Source organism: Ipomoea nil, unplaced genomic scaffold (genome assembly GCF_001879475.1).
Source record: "Ipomoea nil cultivar Tokyo-kokei standard unplaced genomic scaffold, Asagao_1.1 scaffold2690, whole genome shotgun sequence".
NCBI lineage: Eukaryota > Viridiplantae > Streptophyta > Magnoliopsida > Solanales > Convolvulaceae > Ipomoea > Ipomoea nil.
In genome coordinates, this window is record NW_017619118.1 from 613786 (window position 1) to 641476 (window position 27691).

The window sequence follows — 27691 nt, forward strand, 5'->3', positions numbered from 1 at the left end:
AGAGTCAGTCTTGACTCGTAACCTCTCGACCCCTAAGGCCCTGTCGAGTCGGAGGCCGTTTAACACAGCTTCGTACTCGGCCTCGTTGTTGGAGGCTCGGAACAGGTAGCTCAGGGCGTAGTACAGTCGGAATCCTTCGGGAGTGATGAGCACAACACCACCTCCACAGTGCTGTCGACTTGACGCTCCGTCCGCATGCATTTCCCACCACTCGCCTAAGCAGTTCTCCGTGGCGTGTTCCTTCTCTTCCTCGCTCGCCGTACATTCGACCAAGAAGTCGGCTAAGGCTTGTCCTTTCATGGAAGGCCGGGGCTGGTACTCAATTCCATACTGGGTTAGTTCTACGGCCCATTTTACCAGGCGGCCGGACGACGATGGGTTTTGCAAAACACTTCCGAGAGGTTGGTCTGTCAGCACTCGGACGGTGTGGGCTTGGAAGTAGGGCGCCAACTTGCGCACGGTAATCACCAACGCGTATACAATTTTTTCCAAGGCGGTATACCTTGACTCGGCAGCCTTCAGAGACCAGCTTACGTAGTAAACCAGGTGCTGGACTCGCTCTTCCTCTCGGACCAACACCGAACTCACCGCCTTGCAAGAGGCGGCTAAGTACAGAAACAAGGGCTCGCCCGCCTGGGGGGTAGACAATACCGGGGGTGTCGAGAGGTATTGTTTCAATTCTTCAAACGACTGCTGGCACTCCGGGGTCCAAGCGAATCCTTCCTTCTTCTTCATGGCTTCGAAAAAGGGCACGGTCTTATCTGCCGCCTTGCTTAGGAAGCGGCTAAGGGCGGCCAATCGGCCGGTCAGCCGTTGCAGGTCTTTTATAGTGCTGGGAGGCTGCATGTCGACGATGGCCCGTACTTTCTCAGGGTTAGGCTCGATACCTCGCTTGGTGACCATGTAACCTAGGAACTTTCCACCTTGCACGGCGAACGCGCATTTCTTAGGGTTCAGTCGGAGGTTGTACCTTAACATTACTTTGAAGCAGTCGGCCAAGTCTTCTGCGTGCTTGCTCTCCTCTCGGCTCTTGACGAGCATGTCGTCGACGTACGCGGCCATCGATTTTCCCGGCAGGTGCTGAAACAATCGGGCCACCATTCGGGTATACGTGGCTCCGGCGTTCTTGAGCCCGAAGGGCATGACTCGGTAACAATAAACTCCGTCCGGTGTCAAAAACGCGGTCTTTTCTTCGTCCGCCGTATGCATGAATATCTGATGGTACCCCCTAAAGGCGTCCATAAAGCTCAACAGCGCCGACCCTGCCGTCTCGTCGACCAGTTGGTCGATCCGCGGTAAGGGAAACGGATCTTTTGGGCAGGCCTTATTAAGGTCGGTGTAGTCCACGCACATCCGCCACGCCGGGGGCTTGGGTACAAGGACCACATTCGCCAACCACTCCGGGTACTTAACTTCGCGGATGTGTCCAGCTGCGAGTAGCGTGCTCACTTCCTTCTTCACAAATTCTCTTCGGTCGTTGGCCAGGTATCGCTTCTTCTGCACAACCGGTCGATGCCCGGGATCCACAGCGAGTCTGTGCGATATGATCGATCGGTCGACGCCGGGCATGTCCTCCGGGCACCAGGCGAAGACCATCCGGTGTTCCCGGAGCACCTTTATAATTTCTTCCTTTACTTCCTCGGGGAGGCCGACTCCAATTCGGACTCGTCGGTCCGGCTGCGTGGAGTCGATCTCGACTTCTTCCAACTCGACGGCAGGCTCCGGACGTGGTATTATCGTCCTTTTTGGGGGCCTCTCGGTGATCTCATGGACCTGTATCTCGCGTTTGCCCATCCCCTTACATGCCTGTAGGTAGCAGTCGCGAGCGACCTTACGGTCACAGCGCATGCCTATTCCGTTTGGCGTGCGGAATTTTAAACAAAGATGCTCAATTGAAATCAACGCTCCTAGATCCTCGAGACCCGGTCGGCCGAGTATAGCGTTATGTGAACAGGCCAGATTCACCACAATGAACTTCATGCTGAGTCTCTGTACGTCTGGGTAACTGCCGATCTCAACTGGAAGTGTGATCGATCCTTCCGCCTCCACCGAGTCCCCTGTGAAACCGGCGAGGGGAGTTTTGACAGGACTCAGCTGTTCCTGAGTCATTCCCATTTTAATGAAGGTTTCTAGGTACAACACATTGACGCTGCTTCCGGTATCCACCAGGATTCGTCGAACGACAACGCCATTGAGGTCCATAGCTATAACCAACGCATCTCGATGCGGTGTTTCACCGGCTGGTAAATCTCGGTCGGTAAACATAATGGGCTCTCGGCACACCTTTTTAGGGTTCTCCTCGCTCCCGTACACAGTTCCGACGTATAACTGGCGGGCCCAGGCTTTTCTGGTGTTCGTTGAGTCACCACCTTCCGGCCCGCCGACTATCATGTTGATAACCAGCTTCTGACGCCACTGAGCCTCCTCCTCTTCGGGAGTCGGCTGCTTGCCTCGACTGTTTTCGGCAACGGCGGCGGGATCCTCATCCCCTCGATTGACCGATCTTCGCCTCCACTGATTAGGAGGCGGGGTTCCTTGCTGAATGATACCCTCCATGATCTTCTTTAGGTAGAAGCATTCCTCCGTGCTGTGAGTATAAGATTTATGATAACGACAATACTTAGAGGTCTTACCTATTTCTTCGTTCGTCGGGCGATCGTCGGTCGGCGGAGGCAGAGGCGGGGCAACCGTTTGTATCTCATGGACCGGACGTTCGGGAATCGGCCGATAAGCGTGGACGACGGGTCTGTCGTACGGCCGTCTGCCCTCGGGTCGCCGAGCTACGTCCGGGCGCCTCTCCTTGGTTTCAACTCGCGTCCTCTTCCCGCTGGCGGATTCGCCGACTTCGCACTGCCGCTTATACTTCATAGCCTGCTCCGTGTTGGCTCTCTTGTTGGCCATATGAATGGCTTCTGCGTAGGTGGCCGGGCGGTTGTCCCTCAGGTCTCGATATAGCTGGCCGGACCGCAAGGACTCGATGAAGAAGGTGAGCGCCGTCTGGTCCTCGACCTCCTCTATGGACTGGATTTCTTTTTGCCAGCGGGCCAGATAGGCTTTCAAGGACTCGCCTTCATCTTGACGAATGTCGCCCAAGTGTGTCAGGTCTTTTTGTGGTTTGATATTAGCGGCATAATGGCTCATGAAGCGGTCTGCCAGCTCTTCAAAGTTGTGAATCGATCCCGAGGGCTGTGCCACTAGCCACCTTTGTGCTGACCCTTTCAACGTGGGCAAGAAAGCGCGGCACATGACCGGATCTCGTACCCCCAAAACCTGCATCTTAGCCTGGTAGCTCAGCAAATGCTCCCGGGGATCGCTGGTTCCATCGAACGTGGCCTGCTCTGGGAACTTGAAATCACCCGGTATTTTAAAAGCCATAACCTCGTCCGAGAAAGGTAAGGCGGTCAGTAACGTACGTCCCGGGGATTTGGTTTTCCCCTCCATCTGTTCTTTCAGATTTCGCACTTCTTGCACTAAGTTCGCCACTTCGACCCTCTCCCGGGTGCGATTTCCTGTGGATTCCGTGCTCTCACCGATTTCAGACTCAGCCGGTTGGTCGGGGTTGCGTGGAGGTTGCTCCACGCGACGAGTCTCAGTCCTGGCTCTTTTGGTACGGTTCTTTTCTCGTGCAGCTTGTCGATGGCGAGCGGCTAACGGGGCATGACTGGGTTCCATCCGGCCCAATCGTTCTCTTGCCAACCGACGCCCAACGCTGGGACCCAGCCGAGAATGAACGGACTGTACCGGTTGGCTTTCGGCCCGTCGGCTCTGTTGCCGGTTGTTGGGCCTATGAAGCGGCTGTAACTCGCGTTGCGGCTGGCGAGTGATGGACTGTTCTCTCACTCCTAGGCTCGCTTCGGCGCAGGCGCGTCCGATTGCACGCAGCTGCTCTGGGGTGAGCAGCACTTGGGGCAATTGTTGGTTTATCGGTGGTGTCGACGGCGGTGTTGTTTCGTTTTCCCGGCTCCGGGCATTTCTCCGATTCAGCTGGCTTCTCAGGTCTGCTTCCCGTCCATTGTCATGACGGCTCGATTGTTCTTCACTTCCTGCCATGTCTGGAGCTTTTCTAATTCGACTAGGATTCTAATTGTCGTTCCTCGGACTCGCCTCACTCAAGAGGACACGTAACTCTTAGTTCGATCCCCACAGACGGCGCCAGTGATGGTTTTAGGATTTTCGGGCCCAAGGAAGTCCAACACAACCTTTGGCTGGTGGGTGCACCTTTCAGTAAAATGTATGTCTATTTCGGAGATTATGCCAGTACTCGGAATTTTTCGGTATTCTCCCCCTTTGGGTGTTCAATTGTCTGTCCTTTTACAAGAATGGAGGAGAAGGCTCCTCCTCTACCGATTTGAAGGCCTTTAATGGCCGACTTCAAGGCTAATTAAGATACGGAGCCGTTGGACGCCATTACTCGGTCGACCAACGGCTCTCCCAAGCTTGTAACGGCCCGACCGAATCCTGCTTTCAATGTCGTAATGGCTCCCTTTTAAACGAACCTCTTCAATGCTCTCAACGGCTCCTTGAGCCAAGTCCTTTCCTGGGCTTGGGTCTCGGCCGACTCCTTGTCTCGACCTAAGCTCCTACTGGACTCCTCCTAGCAGCTCTGAACTGGGCCCCGTGCTTGGGCCTGGGCCGACTCCCAGACTTGGCCCAATTGCTCTTCGGGCTCCTCTCGACGTTGGCCCAGTTCTCCTATCTATTTTCTTTGGGCCCCTATCTCTTGGGCCGGGGTCCTCACCCCATCAATATATATAATATTAGATTTTTTATTTTTATTTTATACAACTTGTAATTATATTTTTAAAAATTTTATTTGATCAATTATTTTATTATAAATTTTATTATTCAATATTGTTATGAATTTCTAATGAAGTAATTTTTTCTTGATGTTTATTAATAATATATATAAGTAATTAGCATATAAGTTTCAACATACTATGGATAAAAATAATAATGTTGAGAATGTTGATGTGAGTGAAGAACTACATAATAAGAAAATTTTATGATAGATTATAAATATTTTGTAAGAAAATTATAAATGATAAGAATCAAAATCATTGAAAGTTTGTAAGGATGTATTCAATTTAAAATTTTAATGACTTTTGTAGACTTTTTAAAATAAAAAGTTGATAAAAGTCTATGAATGTTTTGAGTTTGACCATTTATGTAAAATTATTTTTTCAATTTAATGATCACTTAAAATTTTTGAAAAAAAAAATTTATTTGATCCTTTATCCCTTTTGCAATACGAAAATTATAAAGAAATATTTTCTAATTTTATTTATAAAAGTAAGTTCTATGGAAAACCATGTTTTTTTTTTCTTTCATTTCGAAAAATGTTTACATTTGAATACAATAATTTTTATTTTTCCAAAAAAAAAAGAAAAAAATTCCGTTAACATTTGCGGAATCATCAAATATTGATTTTCGACCACTAGTATAGGCGTATAGCAATGAGTTTTGTAGACGCGCAGGCGCGTAGCTTTAAACCTCCCGCGAAGCCGTTAAGATGAAACCAACCACGATTTCCTTTCTGTTTCGGATAAGACACGCACAAACACAGACTAGCATAGCAGAAACAAGCTAAAGGGTCTGTCTACCAATGGCGTCTCCTCGAGTGCTCACCGACTGCTCCAACCCCTTCCGCGCTCCTCTCGAGCCCTCTCTACACAGCCACGGCTCCGCCATTTTACGCCGACATTTCCGAGCTTCCACCCCTGCCACCAGCCGCCGCCTTTCCCAGCGTCTGGTTGTCGCAGCGTCTCTCAGTCGCCGGCGTTTGATTGCCGAGTCTGCTGCTGCAGTTTCTCTCTCGCCTTTGGTTGGCCTCTGCCCGGCTAGAGCTGCCGACGAGCCGCTGTCGGAGTGGGAGAGGGTTTACTTGCCTATCGACCCCGGCGTCGTGCTTCTCGACATCGCTTTCGTACCGGACGACCCCAATCACGGTCCGTTTTAGCTTGTTGCCGTAACTGAAAGTATAATGCGTCGAAGTTTCTCTCATTTTCTCCGACAGTTCATGTGGTTTCAGCAGTGTTTTCGTGAATGTTATGCACCTTTGCAGCAAGGAGGATTTTCTTTTTCCTTTTTAAATTTTCTGGATTTTTTTCCTGCATTTTAAAGGCAAGGGGAAAATATTTTGTGTTTTTGAGGGGAAAAAGAAATTTCTTCTTAAGTAATCTAGTAAAAAGAAATTTAATATTCTCTAGTGAATTATAATTTTTAAGTAGAAGCTGCATTTTGTGTAACATAATATATTCTTTGTAGTTCCAAATTTAGTTATTATTATCTTTGAACAGTTATCAGTCATTTGTATGCCATGAACCTATTTGATGTTCTATGCATATCCTGCATATCAGGTTTATGTCCTGTGTGTATAATTATTTATGAAGTTATATATAGGGATGAATGCATTACCAATGAGTAGAGTTGTGATAATTTGATTCTGAAGTTTAATTTAGTTGCTGGTGAATATTAATCTTATCAGGCTTTCTATTGGGGACTAGACAAACAATTTTGGAAACTAAAGATGGAGGAAACACTTGGGTTTCACGATCTATTTCCTCAGCTGAGGAGGAAGATTTCAATTATCGGTTTAATGCAATAAGCTTCAAAGGGAAGGAGGGGTGGATTGTTGGAAAACCAGCCATCTTGTTGCACACTTCTGATGCTGGGGAAACCTGGCAGCGAATACCATTAAGTTCTCAGCTACCTGGTGATATGGTAAGGAGATACCCTGGATTTTGTTTGTTACCACCATTTTATGTTTTAATTTTCTATTTTGTTAGAGTACTGGGAGAGAAAAAGAATACCTCTTGAGAGTTCTCCCTCTTTTTGTATGTCTTTAGGGTTAGTCAACCTCCCCTTAAATACTAGCTTGATCTAGACTGATATGGTATGCTAATATTCTAGTTTCCTAAAATATAGGATACTCAATCACACAGAATATTCTATAACACTCCCCCTCAAGTTGGAGCAAAGACATTGATCATGCCCAACTTGTTACACAAATAACTGACTCAGGTTCCAGTAAGGGCCTTCGTGAATAAGTCCCCAAGTTGTTCTCCTGTCTTCACAAATCCTGTGGAGATTAACCCTTGTTGTATCTTCTCACGTACAAAATGACAGTCAATCTCTATGTGCTTAGTTCGTTCATGGAACACCGGGTTTGATGCAATATGAAGAGCAGCTTGGTTATCACACCATAACTTTGCAGGAATTGGAGCTTTGAAACCAGACTCATACAAAAGGTTGTGTATCCACATTACTTCACTCGTTGATTGTGCCATCGCTCTATATTCAGACTCTGCACTCGAACGAGAGACTACATTCTGCTTCTTACTCTTCCAGGAAACCAGATTACCTCCAAAGAAAACACAATATCCAGTTGTTGATCTACGATCCTCTTTGGAACCTGCCCAATCCGCATCAGTAAAACACTCAATCCGAGTGTGACCGTGATTCTTATACAAAATTCCGTGTCCCGGAGCTCCCTTTAAGTAACTCAAGATGTGCTCTACAGCTGCCCAGTGATCAATAGTTGGAGATGACATGTACTGACTCAAAACGCTAACTGGGTATGCAATATCTGGACGGGTTACGGTCAAGTAGTTTAGCTTCCCAACCAATCTCCTATACCTCTCAGGATTTTCAAACAATTCCCCTTCCTTTGACAATTGCAAGTTCGGTATCATGGGAGTATTGCATGGTTTAGTACCTAGTTTTCCTGTTTCAGAAAGTAAGTCAATAACATATTTTCGTTGGGAGAGTAATATACCTGTTTTGTTCCTCATAACTTCAATACCCAGGAAATACTTTAGTGGTCCCAAATCTTTCGTTTGGAATTGACTGTGAAGAAATGACTTGAGAGACAAAATCCCTTCGGTGTCGCTCCCTGTAATGACAATGTCATCTACGTAAACCACCAACCAGATGATACCTGTTTTGGACCACTTGTAGAACATGGAATGATCCGATTTGCCTTTCACCATCCCAAACTTCTCAACAACTTGGCTAAATTTTCCAAACCATGCACGTGGACTTTGTTTCAGCCCGTACAACGATCGCCGAAGACGACATACTTTCCCAGACTCCCCCTGAGCAACAAACCCAGGAGGTTGCTCCATGTACACCTCTTCATGAAGATCCCCATGCAAAAAGGCGTTCTTGATATCAAGCTGATGCAAAGGCCAATCATGAATGGTAGCCATTGAGATGAGTAACCTGACAGAAGTAAGCTTAGCCACAGGAGAAAAAGTGTCAGAATAATCAACTCCATAAGTTTGGGCATATCCCTTAGCCACAAGACGAGCCTTCAATCGAGCCACAGACCCATCAGAATTAACTTTGACAGTAAACACCCATTTACAACCAATAGATCTTTTACCCGCAGGCATAGTGACCAACTCCCAAGTACCATTGTGATCCAAAGCGTTCATCTCCTCAATCATAGCATTTCGCCACCCAGGATGGGACAAGGCATCCCTAACAGTCTTAGGAATGGAAATAGACTCAAGGGAAGCAATAAAAGAACACGAGGCATGTGACAACCTATCATATGATGCAACAGAGGATATAGGATAAGTACAGGTACGTTTACCTTTCCGGGTGGCAATCGGACGGTCATCAATTAAGACTGGATCTGATGACATAGAGGTGGTGTCAGGGCACGGAGTCTGTACCGAGTCTGGAATGGGAGGCGGTGCCGGTACGAGTGTGTCAAGTCGAGGTCGACGAGAATACACTTGCAAGACAGGAGGGGTAGGAACAGGGGAAGGAACAGACGACGTTACCGTATACATCAATATATCATCCTCCTCCCCCTTACGAACAGCATCTGGGGATGAAGGAAAGAAAGGGACGTCCTCATGAAAGGCAACATCAATGGAAACAAGGTACCTACCAAGCTCAGGAGAGTAACACCGATACCCTTTCTGCACACGGGAATATCCAAGAAACACACACTTCAAAGACTTGGGATCTAACTTGGTGACATGGGGACGGACATCTCGAACAAAGCACACGCAGCCAAATATACGCGGGTCAACATGGAACATAGGCTTTGAAGGATACAGAGTATGGAAAGGTGTTTTCCCACCCAAGACCGCAGGGGGCATCCGATTAATCAAGAAACAGGCTGTGGAAACGGCATCACTCCAAAACTGCTTGGGAACCCCCATTTGAAACATCAAGGCCCTTGCAGTTTCAAGCAGATGCCGATTTTTGCGTTCAGCGACCCCATTTTGGGAAGGTGTATCAACACAAGAGGACTGATGTAACATACCCTTCTTACGCATATAAGAGACAAAGGGAAAAGAAAAATATTCTTTTGCATTGTCACTACGTAAAACTTTGACAGGAACACCAAATTGAGTCTCAATTTCAACACAGAATCCACAAAACACCTCAAAAAGTTCAGAACGAGACTTCATTAGATATAACCATGTTATTCGGGAAAAATCATCAACAAACGTAACAAAATATTTAAAACCAAGTTTAGAGGTCACAGAACATGGACCCCAAATATCAGAATGTACTAACTCAAAAGGAGCAGACGCTCGTTTGTAAACTCTAGGACTCAAAGGCACACGATGGTGCTTGGACAACTGACACGACTCACAATGTAAAGAAGACAAACTAGAAAACTGCGGACACAATTTCTTCAACAAGGGAAGGGAAGGATGCCCCAAACGACAATGAGCTTCTACTGGAGTGACAGCACCTGAACAAGCAATAAGCTCTCGCCTCGTGGTGTCAAGAACGTAGAGGCCCCCAGACTCGCGCCCCTTACCAATAACCCTCTTCGTCAAAAGATCCTGAAACAGACAATAATCAGGGAAAAACGTAACATAACAGTTTAAAGTACGGGTAAGCTGGCTGACTGAAATTAAGTTGAACGAAAAGTTAGGTAGATGCAAGACAGAAGACAAGGGGAGCGAGGGGATGGGCGTAATGGTACCGGACCCAAGAACATGGGAGGTAGAACCATCTGCTAAGGTGACGGGGGAACTATGTGGGCGAGAAGAAAGTGTGGAAAACAAACTAGAGTTACCTGTCATATGATCCGTGGCACCCGAGTCTATAACCCACTTGGAGGAGGATGAGAGAAGGCACGTAGTTGCATTACCTGAGTCAGCAATAGCAGTGACTGAAGAGGAGGATGAACGCTTTAAAGATTCTCGATACTGAGAGAACTCAGCAAACTCATCAGCAGAGACAGTGACCGTCTTGGAAGACGCCTCAGCGGTGGATGCAACATTAGCAGTCGGATTTCCTCGTTCCCTCAACCATCTCCGACAATCCCTTTTTATGTGGCCAGGCTTATGGCAATAATGACACACAATACCACCAGAAGTGTATCCCTGAGAATTTTTACCATTCCCACTGCGAGGATGACGGCCAACAAGAGCATTGTTTGACGGGATAGTAGCCTCAAGCACATTTGGTTGCGATTGCACCGATCGACTTAGACGTGGGAAAACATCAGCAAGAGAAGGGATTGCAGAGCTACTAAGAATTGCAGACCTCGCCGTGTCATACTCAGAAGGGAGACCTGCCAAAAAACTCAGAACACCCAACTGTTCACGTTGGGTTTGCTGCTCTTTAATGTCAGCAGTGAATGGCATAAGCTGATTAAGTGCCTCAAAAGTCTTCTTAAATTCCATAAAGTATGCAGGGAGAGACAAATCACGTTTTTCAGCACGGAAAAAAGACTTGCAAACATCATAAACTCGAGTGACATTCCCCTTTCCAGCATACAAGTATTCCAAATACTCCATTAACTCCTTAACAGAGGCACAATGACTAATGAACCCAACAACACCCTCATCAATAGAATTACGGATTTGTAGGAACAAACGGGCATCATCTCAAACCCAAGAAGCATCTTGGTCAGCCAAAGGTTTGGACAAGTGGTCACTCTTATCCAAACTAGTAAGATAAAGTTTAACGACATGAATCCATTCCAAGTAATTAGAGTCATTAAGCTTACAATCCGTGATTTTAGAACTAACAGGAACTATATCAGTAACAACCACAGACTTATTCTCAGCCATACCCACAAATATTTGAGCCCAAACAGACCAGAATTTATGCCTAAAAGTGAGCCTGGAGGGGTACGAAACAACCTAACCTTAGAACCGGAGCGGCGATGGTCCAAACTAAGTCCAGAACTGAGAAGAGGGGACTTAGGCGACCCAGAAACTGTCGTCGGAAAATTTTTCCGGTGGCCGGAGACGGCCCACGCGCCGGCGCGTGGAGGGGGTGGCGGCGGCGAAGGTGGCGCGTGAGGCCCACGCGCAGGGCAGTTCGTCGGGAAACTTCTGCAGCTGTGGTCGCCGGACTCCGGCGGACCCTTCTGAACCGGCTGTGACGACAGGAGATCGACGGAAAAAAAATTTATTGAAGTGGCTCTAATACCATGTTAGAGTACTGGGAGAGAAAAAGAATACCTCTTTGAGAGTTCTCCCTCTTTCTGTATGTCTTTAGGGTTAGTCAACCTCCCCTTAAATACTAGCTTGATCTAGACTGATATGGTATGCTAATATTCTAGTTTCCTAAAATATAGGATACTCAATCACACAGAATATTCTATAACATATTTAAAGGAATTTACTTGTAATGTTAGCTATTAGATTGAAGTTTAACTGTGTATATGATGCTGTCTGAACAGTTTAGTTCTTGAAGACAAGAGTGTCCAAAAATAACATTATAGACTTATAGCATATGACTTGTACTATTTCTTTCATGAAGTTGCACACACTAAATTAAAACTTTGCAATTCTTTAGGGGTTAAGGTAGCTTTTATGTTGGGAACTTCTGTGAGTTCCTGCCAGTCATCCCAATTTTTAGCTGGCCAAATTTTTTTTTTTTTTTTTTTTTTTGCAATTTTAAATATAGGGTCCTATTCTTTTTTTTTTTTTTTTTTTTTTGAAAGGGAGTCCTATTCTTGAATTGCTAATCTGTCCTAACGTTTTTTGGTATTTTCTTCCTTAATGGTCCTGGATGAGAGGTTTAACTTTTATATATAAAGTATTTTAGCTTTGCATGGTATTCATTTAGTCATTGAACTTTGGAAACACTTGTAACTTAACATTAGGATTAATAAGAGTATGCCTTTCCGACTTAGTTTGGTATACAATTCTTCCACAACTCCTTCCATGTTTGAGCAGTTGTCTGCTTCATCATTGTTGTACTGCAATATCTTTGGTAGGTAGCTGGTTGTAACTCTTACTACAAAAGACACATGGCTCTAAGAATGTGAATTGCTTTGATTTGAAGAAATATTTTTCATCGTCTTCCTTAAATTATGTCTGGTCTGATATACATGTTTACATTTAACCTCCAACTTCTGTGCACATCAATTCAGTTGTTCAGTGTGGAGATCTCTCATATCTATAACAGCCTGCTGAAATTTATATGAAAGTAGTAGGCTGTACTTTTACTCCTTTGCATACAATCACATCCTTCCCTTCGCAAAAGTTGGTGAGTGTATGGCAGGAAATTGTCAAGTTCTGCAAACAAGGTTGAGGTTGAAGCTATGGAATTGAAAGGCTATTCTTGTGACAGATTTCAATGAGAAAGAACTTGAAAAAATTGAGATGTCTGTTTATGGGGATGTTATTTGGTCAGAAAACCAGTTTCAGTGTTGCAACTATTGACAAGTCTAAGAGCCACATTGTTCTTGCAACTCTCAATAAAATTACCTTTGTGAATGATCTAAAACACAAGTTGAAAGATTATTGTGATAGAGAGTTAGAATAGATGTGAAGTCCATAATTTGTTATCTTATGAGATCTTTACACACTATGACATACAATGTTCACATCATTGCTTGATTTGCACTAACTGAAAGCTGAGAATTTCCTGAATTTGTATTGTTATCACTATTGCTTGTTGCTGTTGTTATTATTATATCTTGGGGTTCTTGAATGTAGCACCTTAAGATTTGTCCATTGAAATTGCTGGAAACTTAACCTGGGAAGCTAAGGAGTAAGGACAATGAATGGACTCTTTACTTTTGTGAGTTCTGTTATATTTTTCTGAATTCCATTCATCTCAAAGAAATCATTTATGTTTTATTTGCAGGTATATATACAAGCTACAGGTGAAAACAGTGCAGAAATGGTAACTGATGAAGGTGCTATATATCTTACATCAAATAAGGGATACAACTGGAGGGCTGCTGTGCAAGAAACTGTTTCTGCTACACTGAATAGGTAACCCATTGACAAATATAATTTTGGACTCCCAACTAGTTTGAGTTCAAATTCACAGGTTATGTGTTTAACACATTGTTTGAGTACTGACAGTACTACTCTTATAACTTTTGGCATTATAGAGCTATTGGTGAACCTTATGCCATCAAAACCTATCTTTCATAAATAATGGATTTTTTGTAATCCTTTTATCATTGGTTATACTTTGCTCGTGCTGATTCACTAACAGAGTAACAGGGTCATTTCTTACAATACAAGTTCAACATATTTTCCTCTACCTATTGAAGTAACTTCATAGTTCATAGGCAGCATTTCTGTGAAATTTTTGTACTTAAGTTATTGAGTTTCTAGAAGTTTCAAAATTAGAAAGTTTCATGGAAAATGAACTAAAGAAACTTCATACACAAATTAAGTTTTCAAGGTTAGTTGCTGAATGTAAGTCAGAATCTATAGAATTGTTTTTTCTATACCTTTACGAATGCTGTGGTACTAGGCACAGGCTCATAGTGTAGCTAAGCTGCTTTCTTAGGCCACCGAGGTCTTTTTGAGATACTTTCGTGCAGAAAGCGGTTGGGACTAAGCTTCATGATGGTATGAATTCAATCATTCTTCCATCATTCGTAGTGTTTCAGCTAAAAGTTCTTTCAGTAAGTGGAACAGGGGAAGTAAATTGTTAGAATGAATTCTTCCATTACTATAATTATTGTATGGCTAAATGATTAAATTAAGATTCATATCTGGAAGAGTATAATGTCTCTTTCTCTCTCTCTCTCTCTCTCTCTCTCTCTCTATATATATATATATATATATATATATATATATATATATATATATATATATATATATATATAACACTTTAAAATGATATTCACATGCCCCAACTTAATTGCAGAACAGTTTCTAGTGGTATTAGTGGAGCTAGCTACTATACAGGAACATTTAGTACTGTAAACCGTTCCCCTGATGGACGTTATGTTGCTGTGTCAAGCCGTGGTAACTTCTATTTGACCTGGGAGCCAGGGCAGGTGAGGTTCTTCTCACTTCTTTTTAATCTTTTGTGTGGGCCCGTGGTCACATGAATCCGTGGATGGACCTGCTTACAGCAAATTGTTTGTACCTTACTGGTTCATTTACTCATAGCTCCTATTGCCTCCTGTTTCCTTTAGTTCCATTTGTTGAAAAATGAAAATAAAGAAAGAGAACAGAACACACTAGTATAATATACACTTTTATTGCTTTGTTGGTAAGCTGGAACTTAACTGCTTTAGTATGATAATGAGATGTTTCCTATATGTAAATCATTGCAGCCATTCTGGCAGCCACATAATAGGGCTGTGGCTAGAAGAATCCAAAACATGGGCTGGAGAACTGATGGTGGCCTTTGGCTACTAGTCCGTGGTGGAGGATTATATCTTAGCAAAGGAACAGGGGTAAGTAAATGCAAGAGTTTTTCCTTTGAATTTTAACCATAAACGTATCTCCTTATGCTAGTTTAATATTTTAGCATGAAAAAATGGTGAAAAAGCAACATTTATTATATGAATAACAATGGGCACACTGCATTGAGGTTTGAGAACAAAAAAATTTAGTCCAAATAAAATTTACATAATGTATTTTCTTTTTCTGAAATCCACACCTCAACTGGCATAATAAGTAAAGCTCCTATGCCTTCAGCCCATCCTAAGGTGTTGCATTTCCTGATTTGCTAAAACTAAATATTCTCCCCTGCCAGAAGAAAAATTATAAGGGACCTATCACCTATGTGTAGATTTATATTGTATCGAACTTTGAAAACGTTGCAATGGCTAGGATTACAAAAATACTTTAAGCTGTATACTTCTCCACGACATGATTTTCACTTTGTTTATTAAACTAGATTTTTATAGATTAGGACTTCTAGGATCCTTCCATGGGCTTCACATCCTTGGGGTTCTTTGACTTCACATTGGATTTCATTTCTTGAAGTAGATTAATTGGTTTCTGAAAATCAGTCTTCCTCACTTCTGAAAGATTTATCTCAAGGATTCTGAATAGGGGGTCATCTAGTGAATAATATTCGAAATTCTGCAACATTAATATAGGGGAAATGCCTAGACCCGTCAGGACGGTACACATATGGTTTAGCATTGATCTTTTCCAGGATTGGACAGTGATCAATCTTCTTCTTATTCAACCTGTTAAAATTTCTAGTTGGAAACCATTCTTTGTGTAGATAGGACATTACCAAATCACCTTTAGAAAATAGCTAGTCTATGATGTTTGCCAACAATTCTTATACTTGGCATTAGATACCTTAAGCTTTTGTCACTCTTCAAACTCTATTGGGCATATTATGTACAAACACACACACACACACACTGGAAAATTTCATAAAGATAGTAGAACCTTCTCTTGATATTTATTCAGCCTAAGTTAATACTTCATGAGTGTAGAAATAAACCAATTGCTTGATATAGGATTTCATTTTAGTTAATTTGGATGTTCATGATATTTATTTCATAATTTGTAAATTAGCTTGCTGTATTTGCTTCTTCTAAGAATGTTATCAGATTTTTTAGATGAATAGTGTTAGAGGAATAGGGTGTTAGTTGAGAGGATCTCTCTTAGCCTTAGGTTTAGGTGTTTGAAATTATGGCTAGAATTAGCTCTTGTCTTGTATAAATAGCTCTACACTTCCTAGTTCCTACATATACACAGAACATATAGAAATATAAAAGTTGAGTTCATTGTTTAACTTGGTATCAGAGCGAGATTGAGGTGACTGGGTAGTGGGCTTTGGTCGGAAAGAGGGACGGCGCCGTCGGGAGAAGCGAAGCAGCTACCGGAGTTCTCACGCGTCGGCGTAGTCCTAGTGTTCCGACGCCACGCGCCGGTGCGTGCGCACTGTTCTGGCATCTTCTCCGGTCGAGGCTGGTACCGGCGGGCTCGTCTCAGTGAGCCAAGAGGCCTGGGGTGGTGGTGGAGGCGCGTGAGGTCATTTCCGGCAAAACATGTTGGTGAGCCCATTTCATCAAGCAACACAGGCAGCAGAGTTCGCCGAGAGGAGCTTCCAAGCTCACCGGATCTGTTGTGCACGCCGGGAAGAAACAGAGGTCGCCGGAGGGAGCTGCGCGTAGGAGGAATTGCTGCTGGTCGAGAGAGATGGAGGGGAACCAGCGAGAGAGACGACTGAGAGAAAGATGGTAGGGTAGGTCCATGAAGCTGGGTGGTTTCATGGCTACAAATAAAAAATGACGTAGGCAGTAGGTTCTTTTGTTTATCGTATTAATAAGTCTTTGAGCTTTGGTTTTCAAAAAAAGAAGTCTTGAGCTTTGTGTTTGGTTTGTCATAGTTTGTCGCTCGTTTTAAATTAATTTGGTATGGGAGCAATTCTAGGGTCTGAGTTGAGTCAAGTGCAACTTGTTTAGTGTGCGTAAATAGGGGTGCTGCAGGAGTGGGCAGCACAGGTGCCAGGAGTGGGGCGGACCTGGCATATGCCGCGGGGGAGGTCGACGGCTGAAGAATGATTCAGAGTGAATCGGTTTACGTGCAGCACCAGGGAAATGCTGTGGTGTTTTAGGCAGCGTTGATAAGGGTGCATGGTTAGAGGGACAGGTGCACTGTGGTCTAGCAGCGCTAATGGTTTGTGGAGTGAGGCAGGTACGGGCTGTGGTGTTAGGCAAAGGTGATAAGGGTGTGGGGTGTGAGAGGCAGGTGCAGCGCTGTGGTGATTGGCCTAGCTTTTGTTGGCTCCGTAGAAGCGTTGTTGGTGCGACAAGGTGCGTTGTGGACTGGTTTGGCACAGCGTGGTTCGAGGGTTGTTCGAGTGGTTCAAGACTTGTTAGCCTTGGAAGTTATGAGTCTAGGTGTGGAGTCCTATGGTTCATGTGATACATATGTAACAAGTTGGATGCTCTAACTTGAGGGGGAGTGTTAGAGGAATAGGGTGTTAGTTGAGAGGATCTCTCTTAGCCCTTAGGTTTAGGTGTTTGAAATCTATGGCTAGGATTAGCTCTTGTCTTGTATAAATAGCTCTACACTTCCTTTACATATACACAAAACATATAGAAATATACAAGTTGAGTTCATTGTTTAACAAATAGTTTGATTTTTTTTCTATTTTTTTTTATTTTTGTTTTTTTTTTTTTTTTTTTTTTTTTTTTTTTTTTTATGTTGATGAGTAGTAAGATTGTTCTATCCAGTTCTCTGTTATCATTCATTGAGGCTCAGGCATCTTTTCTTTCTAGATAACGGAGGATTTTGAAGAAATTCCTGTGCAGAGTCGTGGTTTTGGCATTCTTGATGTTGGTTATCGCTCACAGGTAAAATGAGTCCCTTAGATAAGAGGTCCCTTTTTTTAGTGAGTGTAGTTCTTATTGAGTGGCATGCAGATATGTCTTTAGTAGATTTGAGATGACTATTCATATGGGTATAACAAAATGCTAAAGCATAAAAAGAAAAAGAAAAATGATGCAGAGGAGGAAATAGAAGAAAGTCAAAAGAAAAATAAAAAAAAAAGAAAAAAGGAAAGGTTTTAGCTGAAACTACTATTGTGTTTTATGCAAGATGACAGGTTGACACTAGATCTAGTTGTCCTAGCATCTTAGTGCATAGCTTCCTCTTTCTTCAATCTAAACACAGTGGCAACCATAAATTTAATTTTTACAGGATGAGGCTTGGGCAGCTGGTGGGAGTGGGGTTTTGTTGAAAACCACAAACAGTGGCAAGACATGGATTCGTGACAAAGCAGCTGATAGTATTGCAGCTAATCTTTATTCCGTCAAGTAAGCCTTGTACTTAAGCAAGCTTTGATCTAATGTTTCACTGCTAGGTTTTCAATAGATATGACGTTAAACTTTCAATTTTGTAATGTGCTTTCTGAAGGAAAGTTTAGAAGCTTTCTAACCTATCCATATATCTGCAGTTGCTGCTATACTTCCTTCAATTCCCCATTTCATTTGTTTCAACTTTTAAGAACTTATTGCATTTCTATTCATTTTCATAGCAGCAGATGAAAAACTGAAAATAATTAAATTGTTTGTCCGTCAAACTGACTTAAACTTAAATGCAACAACATCTCGCTGAGCTGCTTATGGGTCAAAGGACTGCTCATCATTTCATCAACTTATGCATTGCAGGTTTATCAATGACAAACAAGGTTTTGTACTGGGTAATGACGGCGTCTTATTAAAGTATCTCGGATAGATGACTGATTCCACATGGTAATATTCTCTTCTTCTGTTGTCTGGTTGACATGGGAAGTGTGTTCTGTATTGTACTATTGCAGTTTAGGTTCTCCTCACAATGATAGAATGAATTCCTAATACTATCAAATACATATGTTGATTTTACTAAGGCTCTCCTTGGGAGAGGTGGAACTGGATTTGTTAGATTGGGGTGTTCCAATTGTACTTGTTGGGCAGAGGTCGGTAAGGGCCAAGTCTAACAGAATTATTATTGTGTGGACCATGGTCTATACAAATTGTGTGGACCATATTTTGTATACTGTAAAATAACATACATTTAGTACAAAAATAATGTACTTTTAGTATATTAAAAATGTACATTGTATTCAGGGAATGTACATTATTTGTGTACTGAGTGTACATTATATTTTATAATGTACATTCAGTACAAAAATAATGTACATTTAATATAATAAAAATGTACTTTTTGTTATGGTCCATATAGTACTATATGGACCATGGTCCATACAATAATTTGCCAGTCTCGCACAATGTGACTAGAGAATTGTTGGGCCGAAGTCGGTAAAGGGCAAGTCCAACACCTTGGCTCTCGAAGGCAGTAAAAAGAAATAAAGTTGTGCCTTCGCTATTAACAATAACTTTTGACGGTAGTAATAAGCACTTGATCCTAACAAGTGGTATTAGAGCCAGTTCACGGATAGCTTTTGGTACAGTAATAAGCGCTTGATCCAAATGGTATTTGCTCTCCAGCACACTAGAACTGCTCTCCGTAAGATTGTTTGGATGGATTGCAGTTTGAAGCGATCAACCACGGAAAAGAGAGTTTATTAGAGCGATTCAACAGTTTTAATTTCACTATCACTGCTCTAATCATTTCAATTTCATTGCATTTCCAAAGAGAGCTAATTAGACTGAACTTGGTAGCCTGGTTTCTGCAGGTTATTGATTGAAACAAATTATTGACTTTCCAGGGTCATTGCAGGTTTTGGATGAGCAATTTTTTTTGACGTTGAACAGTAGTTGTGAATGGAGAGTACATAATATCGACTTTGGAAGCAAATAGTTGAACAACTATCAACATGGCAGTTGCTTTTGTACAATCAATCATCCTTTATAATATTTATATATACAATTACATAAAATTAAAAAAGAAAAAAAAAAAAGAAGATTGATTGAGCTTACATTATCAATTTCTGGTTTTTGGATTTTTTTTTTTTTTAAATTGAATTACCTTGTTTTTATTTTGAATTTTCTTCTTTTTTAGTTTGAATAAATGTTTCAAACTCATCACTTTTTCTTTCTTGGTATATATTCTTATATCATGAAAACAAGTATCACAATGTATTATTTTGGTTCAAAATTTTAAAATTGAATTAAAAATTTGATAATAATCTATTAACATAACACATAATTAGACACACACACACACAAAAACATGTTATTAGTGATTAGACTTATTTTTTAATTTGTAATAATTCATTTGTGACCTGTTACTATTTATATAAAATTATAAATCTAGATTCCAAATATGAAAAAAAAGGTTTGAAAAACCCCTAAATCTCATTTAATTCCATTCCTCTCAATCTCTCCATAACATAGGAGGTTAGACCTCAGAATTTGCCATAACGTAGCAACACAACCTCGCAACCTTACAGGGCATAAATTTGCTATGATAATCTTTTTTTTTTTTTTTTTTGACAACCAAAAGGTAAATTATATATTAATGAAAACTGGATTCAGAGTCCAATGTCCTAATGTGACATGATTATCACATTATGACAACTGGGAATAAGAGATCGAATAGAATCAGGTGGAGAATTATTCCAAAAAGGGAGTTGGGTTGATTGCTAGCTACTTTAGCAAGTGCATGGGCAATCTGGTTTGTCAACCTCCTAATAAAGACACAGGACACAGAATCAAAGGACGCCATTAACGTGATACAAGAGTGAATAATTTGGCATGTGTGAGGTTGGCCTTAGACATTCCTCTTTAGCTCGTTAACAACGTTTAAACAGTCGGGTTCGAGCCTAACACTTCTAACTCCCCAGTTCTTCAACTAGGTTTGCAACTCAATGATTCAACCGAGGTGGGGGATTGAGGGCAGCTAAATACTCCATTTGTTGTCGCAATGAACTCTCCTTCTCTAGATAATAGGATTGCTCTGAATGTCACTTTGGACAATTGAGGAAAGAGGGTTGCGTCCATCCGGTCACGAATAGTTCTGGATATCACAGCTAGCCAACTAGTGATCTAAGCTTCTGTTGCTCTCCATTGACTCCACATTGCAACTGGATTTAAAGGGGTGTTCTCCCAATAGAGTTCGTTGCGGCCTTGCTAGATTGCACTTAAGATGAATACATCTTGAGTCATCAAATCTAAGTTGGATGAACTACCATTGTGAATTGTATCTTGTAGCCATGCGGTGAGATGAAAACTGTATAAATTGTATTAGATGAACAGTAATTACAACTGTACAGATTGAGGGAATATATACAAGATAGAATCATAGGAACACTAGGATAGAGAGTCATAATGTGACACAAATACCAATTAAAGAGTCCTAATACTAGTCCTAATACTCCCCCTCAAGCACATGGTATACTAGTAACATGTAGCTTGTCTCTAAGAAAAGAAAATCTAGGACTAGGTAAAACTTTAGTAAAATGCAAGTTGATCTTTTGTAGAGATGAAATTAACTTGAATGTCTCCAGAAGCAATTTTATCTCAAACGAAGTGATAATCAATTTCCACGTGTTTGGTACGAGCATGGAAGATGGGATTTGCACACATATAAGTAGCACCAAGATTGTCACACCATAATTTTGGAATAGATATACTTGACACTTTAATCTCACACAGAAAAGGAGACTATCCACGTAACTTCTGCACAGACATCTGCTAGAGCTTTGTATTCTGCCTCAGTAGAAGATCTAACAATAGTTTTTTGTTTCTTATAGACCCAAGAGACAAGGTTGGATCCAAGAAACACAACAAAACCACTCGTGGACTTACGACCCTCAAGACATCCAACCCAGTCAGAATCAGAGAATACATGGAGTTCTCTTGATGCTGACTTTCTTATACGCAAGTCAAAATTAACTGTTCCCTTAACATACCTCAAGACTCGTTTTAGGTGTTCCCAATGTGATATTGTAGGAACATGCATGTGTTGACACAATTGATTGACTGTGAATGATAGATCTAGGCATGTGATAGTTAGATACTGTAGTGCTCTTGCCAGACTTCTGTACTGTGTAGGATCCTTATATAGATTTGTACTGAAGGGGATAGATTTTGAAACAGAGATATGAGTAGATAATGTTTTCATCCTGCCATTCCAGCACGTTTCAGAATATCATTCATATACCTATGTTGCAAAAGTAAAATACCATCATCACATTTAATAAGAAAGAAACCAGGTTCACCAAGATCCCTAATCTTAAATGCAGCAGATAACTCTCTTATCAAACGAGTCACAAGATCCTGATCACTTCCCATCACAAGTATATCATCAACATAGACCAAAAAAGACACATAAGCGGAGTCCTGTGAGTAGTAAAATAAAGACATCCGTTTTTTATGCTTGAAACCCAACAGAGAGTAAAAACCTGTAAACGATTAAACCAAACTCTAGGAGCCTGTTTTAAGCCATACAAAGAGCGTTTAAGCAAGTAAACATGATTGAGATATTAGACATCAATATAACCAGTTTAAGACTGATTACCATTTAGAAAAGCATTATGAACATCAAGTTGCCTGATAACCCAACCAGAATATAAAGCTAAGGAAAGAAGCAACCTGACAGTAGTGGGTTTTACCACTAGGCTGAATACATTAAAGAAATCCTGTCCAGGCACCTGATTGAATCCTTTTGCTACTAATCTTTAATTTCCTTGTGTCTCTCAATAGAATTAGCTGCCTTTCGTTTAGCGCGGAAGACCCATTTACATAGAATAACATTCATATCTTCCCCAGAGGGTACAAGACACCACGTTTGATTATGTAGAAGAACATTGAATTCCTAGTCAATAGCCTCACGCCACTCGAGATGTTTTATTACCTTAGTGTAACAAGTGTGTTGGTCTCGATAGGGTGGTGAAAAGTCTAGAGGGGGGGGGGGGGGTGAGGGGGTGAATAAACTATTCAAACTTTTTCACAATAAATAAAACTTTGGTAATTTCAACTCCAAGTAAATAATTCAACAATAAAGTGTTATGTAAAAACAGAGAGATATATCACATGCAATATGATGGATATGCTAGAAATAGATCAAATAATATGTATTCAAAATTTAGCTTGCATGCGGACGTGGAAAGAACTAAACCCAGATGAATTTATCTGTGATGAAATGGGTCGATCAGTACACAAATTGATGCAAATTAAATTGAATGCTTTGCGTGTATGAATATATATGTATGAGAGAACTACCCAAGTGAATTTAAATAATGTTTAAAAGAGATGGGTTAGTCAATTATTTTAGGCAAAGTTAAATATGATTTCATGCATGCATGTTCACGTGTGAAGATGGAATGCAAATGGTGTACAATATATTTTATATTGAATATGCAAGACAATGGTTGTGACACCCCGTAAATCCAAAATATAATTAAGGATTAATTAGATAATTAATCCTAGTTTATTTGGTAATTTATTCCTAAAATCCTGAAAATTCAATAGTCAGAGGACTAGAAATTGACTAGTCAATCCAAGTCAAAGAGTTGTACTCTATGCCTTATAAGTTGTTCCCTTGTCTCCTTATTCTTCCAACTTTAGTAAGGGCAAAGAAGTCTTTCTTGTGACACCCCAAAAATCCACATTCAATCCATGGATTAATTGAGTAATTAATCCTATTTTATTTGAGGAATTAATTCCTAAAATCCTGATTTTTAATACTCAAGGACTAGAATTTGACTAGTCAACCTTTAAGTTGTGTTGTACCTTGTGCTTTGAGGGGAGTTCCCTTGTTCCTTACACTTTTTAAGGGTTAGTAAGGGTATTCTTGTCTTTTCACCAAGAGTTAGTATTGTAACCTAACCTAGAAGACTTCTTCATTTCATTCCCTACAATTCTTAGAAATTAGTTCTACCTTCTCTCTAGAAAAGAAGTATAGCTTATTCTCCAAGCCAAGTTAAGACCCTTGTCAAGATTCCAAGATTTGCTTCCAAGATTCAACCTATCACCTATTTGGGCATCTAGGAGGGTAAGATCTAAGTTCATCTTGTGTTTTTGGTTCCATCTTAGTTGTCTTTTTCTTAAAGGTAGGATCTTTATGATATTTTGGTTTGATCTTGAAGTGGGTTTGGAAAGTAAGCCTTGTGGAGAGCTTGTTGTTGTGTAAAGTGAAGTCTTTTGGTCTTCAAGAGGTAACCCATGCTCTACAAAACCTATTTTGCTTACCTATATGTGATTTCTTGGATTCTACATGCGTTTTGCTATGAAATGTGAGGGTTTATGCATTTGTCTTGTGATATTGCATATCTAGAGCTTGTGTTTAGGGTTCCTTTGTGCCATTGCTTGGCATTTTCCATGGTTCAAGTCATTTTGTTGTGTTTGGTGAGATTTGGACTTGAATTTGTGTTTGGAGAAGAAAATCCCCGAAGGGATTTATTGTGGAACAGGGATGTTCCCGCGGGCGAAACGGCGGGCGGGGCACCACCCGCCGCCTACCCGCGGGTACATAGCCTGTGGGATGGTGTTCCCGCGGGCGGAACCACGGGTGGGGCACTACCCGTGGGTCTACCCGTGGGTACACGAGTGGTGGTGTGATGGGATTTGTTCCCCGTGATTTGTTTGACTCGGTATTTGGTCTTTTGACTTCCAGTTGTTCTTTTGTGGAACTATTTGAGTGTCTTCTTGATGTTTCGTACGTCTAGAACTATATGGTAGGTATCTATGTAGGACTTTGGTGTCTTGAATCGTGCTAAGTGTTCAACATTGTGTTTCGTTGGACCAAGAGGTGTCTTGTGTGTTCCTCGGAACTACCATGAGTTTCCCCGTTGATAAGCATGCTAGTTTGTTGTCTTAATGCTAGCGTGTGTGTTGTTTGTACCTTCCGTTTGGTTGATGATAACTTGTGTTATTCATCGTTGTCTCGTTGATGTTGTTGGGCTGTGACCCGTTCCTTGATTGAGTATGTTTCATACCTTCGTTGTGATCCGTTGTTTGACTCTTGTTGAGTTGTGGTGCGTGTGTGGCTCTACCTGGATTGCACGATTAGTGGTATGGGACACTAGTCACCAAGGTATTGCAGCGGTCCTCGTGGTGGCCGTGACGTGATTATGGAGTTGTGGCCTGAGTGATGGGTCTACGTTTTTGGGCGATAACATGTGTTATCCGGGCATGTGTTGCCGTGATTGGTGGTTTTCGTTGGTGGTTGTTGGTGGGGGACGACGGTCCCGGGGGAATAAGGTTGGACTAAGAAGTACAGGGGTCTTGGAGGTAATGGTTGGAAAGAAGATACAAGGTTGGGGGTAGCCATAAGGTTGGAACAGGGCATAAGGAACGCATACCAACTCGTGATGGGTGATGTTGCGAGGGCTTGTAAAGCCGGCGTTGTGTGATCTTCTCTCGTGACGTGTGTAGTCACGGAGGCTTGTGTTGTTTTGGCAGGTGTTGCCGTTGGGTGAGTCTTTATCCTTTGCGTGTGGTTAACCTTTGTGGTTTGGGATGTGTTCCCGTGTTATCTTTGAGAGTGATGAGTCTTGTGTTGACTGGTGATCTTGGTTTTGACTTATATATATATGTATTCTGTTTCGAAAATGGTTTTTATGACTTATATCTATCTATTTATGATACTTAACGGTATTGGTGGGTTACCAGCATTATTCGCTGACCGGGCATCGTCCCAATGTTTATCTTTGTATCTTTCAGGTGATGTTTAGACGAGCGCGATGTCTAGAGCCTGGTAGCTTAGCACCTTTACCCTTGCTTTTGTGGCCTGTGAGCCAATGTAGTTAGATTGATGTTTTGGGATAGATGTATACACTTGCAGATTGTTTGCCGTAGCGTTTACCGTGTTTGGTAGACGTGGCGTGACACCCCGTTGGATTCCTTTTATCCAGTTTCGTTTTATCTTCCGCTGTGCTAGTTTTGTTGTTTAATCTGTGTGTTAAGGCTTTTATATAGGTCTTGTTTGGGGGGGGGGGTGTTACATTTCTACCTTATGTTTGTGCCCCAAGCTAACCTAGCATCATCCTTTCATTTCATTCACTAACACCCTAAACACAAAAGCTCCACATTCTCTCTAGAAAATTGATAGCTTCTTCTTCAAGCCAAATTTTGGGGTTCTTAAATCCTACAAGTTAGTCTCCAAGATTCATACTTTCTTAACCTTGAGCATAGGGGAGCGTAAGATCCTTGATCTCTTGGTGTTTTTAGTATCTTTTTAGGTGTCTTTTTCTAAAGATGGAATCTTTGTTGTCTTTTGGTGTGTTTGTGAAGTTGAAGTTGAAGGAGAGCTTTAAGAGAAACCTTTAAGGGTGTGAAAAGTGAAGGGTTAGGCTACAAAGGTAACCCATGCTCTACAAAATCTATTTTCTTACCTATATGATGATTTCTTGGCTTCTACTTGTGATTTTTGTGGTGAAATGTGAGTTTTGATGCATTGTCTTGTGGTAATGCATGTCTAGAGCTTGTTATTAGGGTTCTTGTATGCCATTGCTTGGCTATTTCTTGGGTTCAAGTCATATTGTTGTATTGTGTGAGATTTTGGGTGTTTTGGACTTGTTGAAAATCCCCGAAGGGATTATTTTGTGGTATAGGGTGTACCCATGGGCAGAGCTCCACCCGTGGAGGTCCACCCGTGGCCCCACCTGTGGGGTACAACTTTGTGGTCGGTCGGGGATTTGTTCCCCGTGATTCTTTTGACTCAGTAATTGATGTTTTGACCTCCCGATGTTGTTTTATTGGGCTATTTGAGTGTCTTCTTGATGTTTCGTATGCTAGAACGGTATGATAGGAATCCATGTAGGATTTGGCGTCTTGAATTGTGCTAAGTGTTCAACTTCGTGATTCGTTGGACCATGATGAGTCTTGTATGTTCTACGGAACTATGTTATGTTTACCCGTTTGATAAGCACGCTAGTTTGATGTTGAAATGCTAGCGTGTGTGGTTTGTTATTTCTTATTGAGGTTGGCAACTTGTGTTGACCACCGTTGGTGTCGGATTGTAATCCTTCCTTGTTGAGTATGGTTTCATATCTTTGTTGTGATCCATTGATTGATTCCTGTGCTGAAAACATGTGTATTGGCTGTACCTTGATTGCACGATTAAGGGTATGGGACCTTAATCACCAAGGTACAGATGTGGTCCTCGTGGTGGCCACGAATGAAATTGGTGGTGTGACCTGAGCGTAGGCTCATATGTTGGTGGTTGTGCGATTGAAATGACCGGTACCTTCGTGTACTATGTGTTGGTGAAAATGTTGTTGGTTGTTGGTGGGGGAACGACGGTTCCCGGAGGCATAATATTGGACTCAGAAGTACAGGGGTTCTCGGAGGTAATAGTTGGAACTGTAATAAGGCCGGGGGTAGCCATAAGGTTGGAACAGGGCATAAGGTTGGAACTTAGAACTCTGAATTGTGTTATGTGACATGTAGTTGTCACTGTGGCATGTAGTTGCCAATGTGTGAATGTCTATTCTTTTCTGATGAGCATGTCGAGTGGTATTCTACTTTGTGATCAGTAGAATACGCCTCGAGTTGTATTTGCTTACTGTTGTTGTCCTTGTCTTGATGTTGTCTTGGGATGATAATTTCCCTTGTTTCTAAGCACATAATATGCCTAAAGGACTCTAATTAAGCAAAATATGACTCTCAATTAACCCATAAGAGTGACACATATTAGCACTTATCACATGCTTTTCAAAAGAGTATAAATAGATATAGGTTTACAATATATATATATATATATATACACATATATATAGGTTTCGAAAGAGTTTAAGCCATTAGTATTGGCCTGTCATAAATATATAGATAGCTTTTAATATAAAAATGTAGGTTTAGGTATAAAAGTATGGGGAATAGTAATTCATGCATAAGTGTTAATGTAATCATGCCAACTCACTCTTCAATACAACTAATCAGTACAAGTGGAGCACTTAAACAAATCCATCATCATTTCATGATTTAATGCTAACGTCAACATATACTCAATATTCACAAACCAATGTGCCCAAATAACACTTAGTAAAATCATAACTCATGCTTTGGTTGAAAATGGATTTTTATTCACATATCAATTAGGCAATTTCACATAAACAAATCATCAAGTTCCCGAGCCTCACGAGG

The 27691-nt window shown here is 41.6% G+C and overlaps 1 protein-coding gene across 3 annotated transcripts; it reads left to right on the plus strand.

The window, feature by feature from the left end:
• Positions 1-5513: 5513 nt before the first annotated feature.
• LOC109155105 (photosystem II stability/assembly factor HCF136, chloroplastic) lies at positions 5514-19542 on the plus strand. 3 transcript variants are annotated; one of them, XM_019302842.1, is made up of 9 exons: positions 5514-5945; positions 6485-6720; positions 13084-13214; positions 14107-14239; positions 14522-14644; positions 17441-17515; positions 17862-17977; positions 18332-18415; positions 19339-19542. In XM_019302842.1, exons 1-8 carry the CDS (start codon positions 5603-5605, stop codon positions 18396-18398), a joined length of 1224 nt encoding a protein of 407 aa, XP_019158387.1. In that variant the 5' UTR covers positions 5514-5602; the 3' UTR covers positions 18399-18415; positions 19339-19542. The 3 variants fall into 3 exon arrangements, with proteins under 3 accessions (XP_019158387.1, XP_019158385.1, XP_019158386.1); XM_019302840.1 differs by having other exon boundaries at positions 19372-19542; XM_019302841.1 differs by having other exon boundaries at positions 19383-19542.
• The last annotated feature ends 8149 nt before the right edge of the window (positions 19543-27691 follow it).

Bases quoted from the DNA above. Each gene is read 5' to 3' on its own strand.
- LOC109155105 (XM_019302842.1), top strand. From the start codon at position 5,603: ATGGCGTCTCCTCGAGTGCTCACCGACTGCTCCAACCCCTTCCGCGCT. The intron at 14,240-14,521 runs GTGAGGTTCTTC...AAATCATTGCAG, and splicing joins TGACCTGGGAGCCAGGGCAG to CCATTCTGGCAGCCACATAA. The intron at 17,978-18,331 runs GTAAGCCTTGTA...TATGCATTGCAG, and splicing joins GCTAATCTTTATTCCGTCAA to GTTTATCAATGACAAACAAG.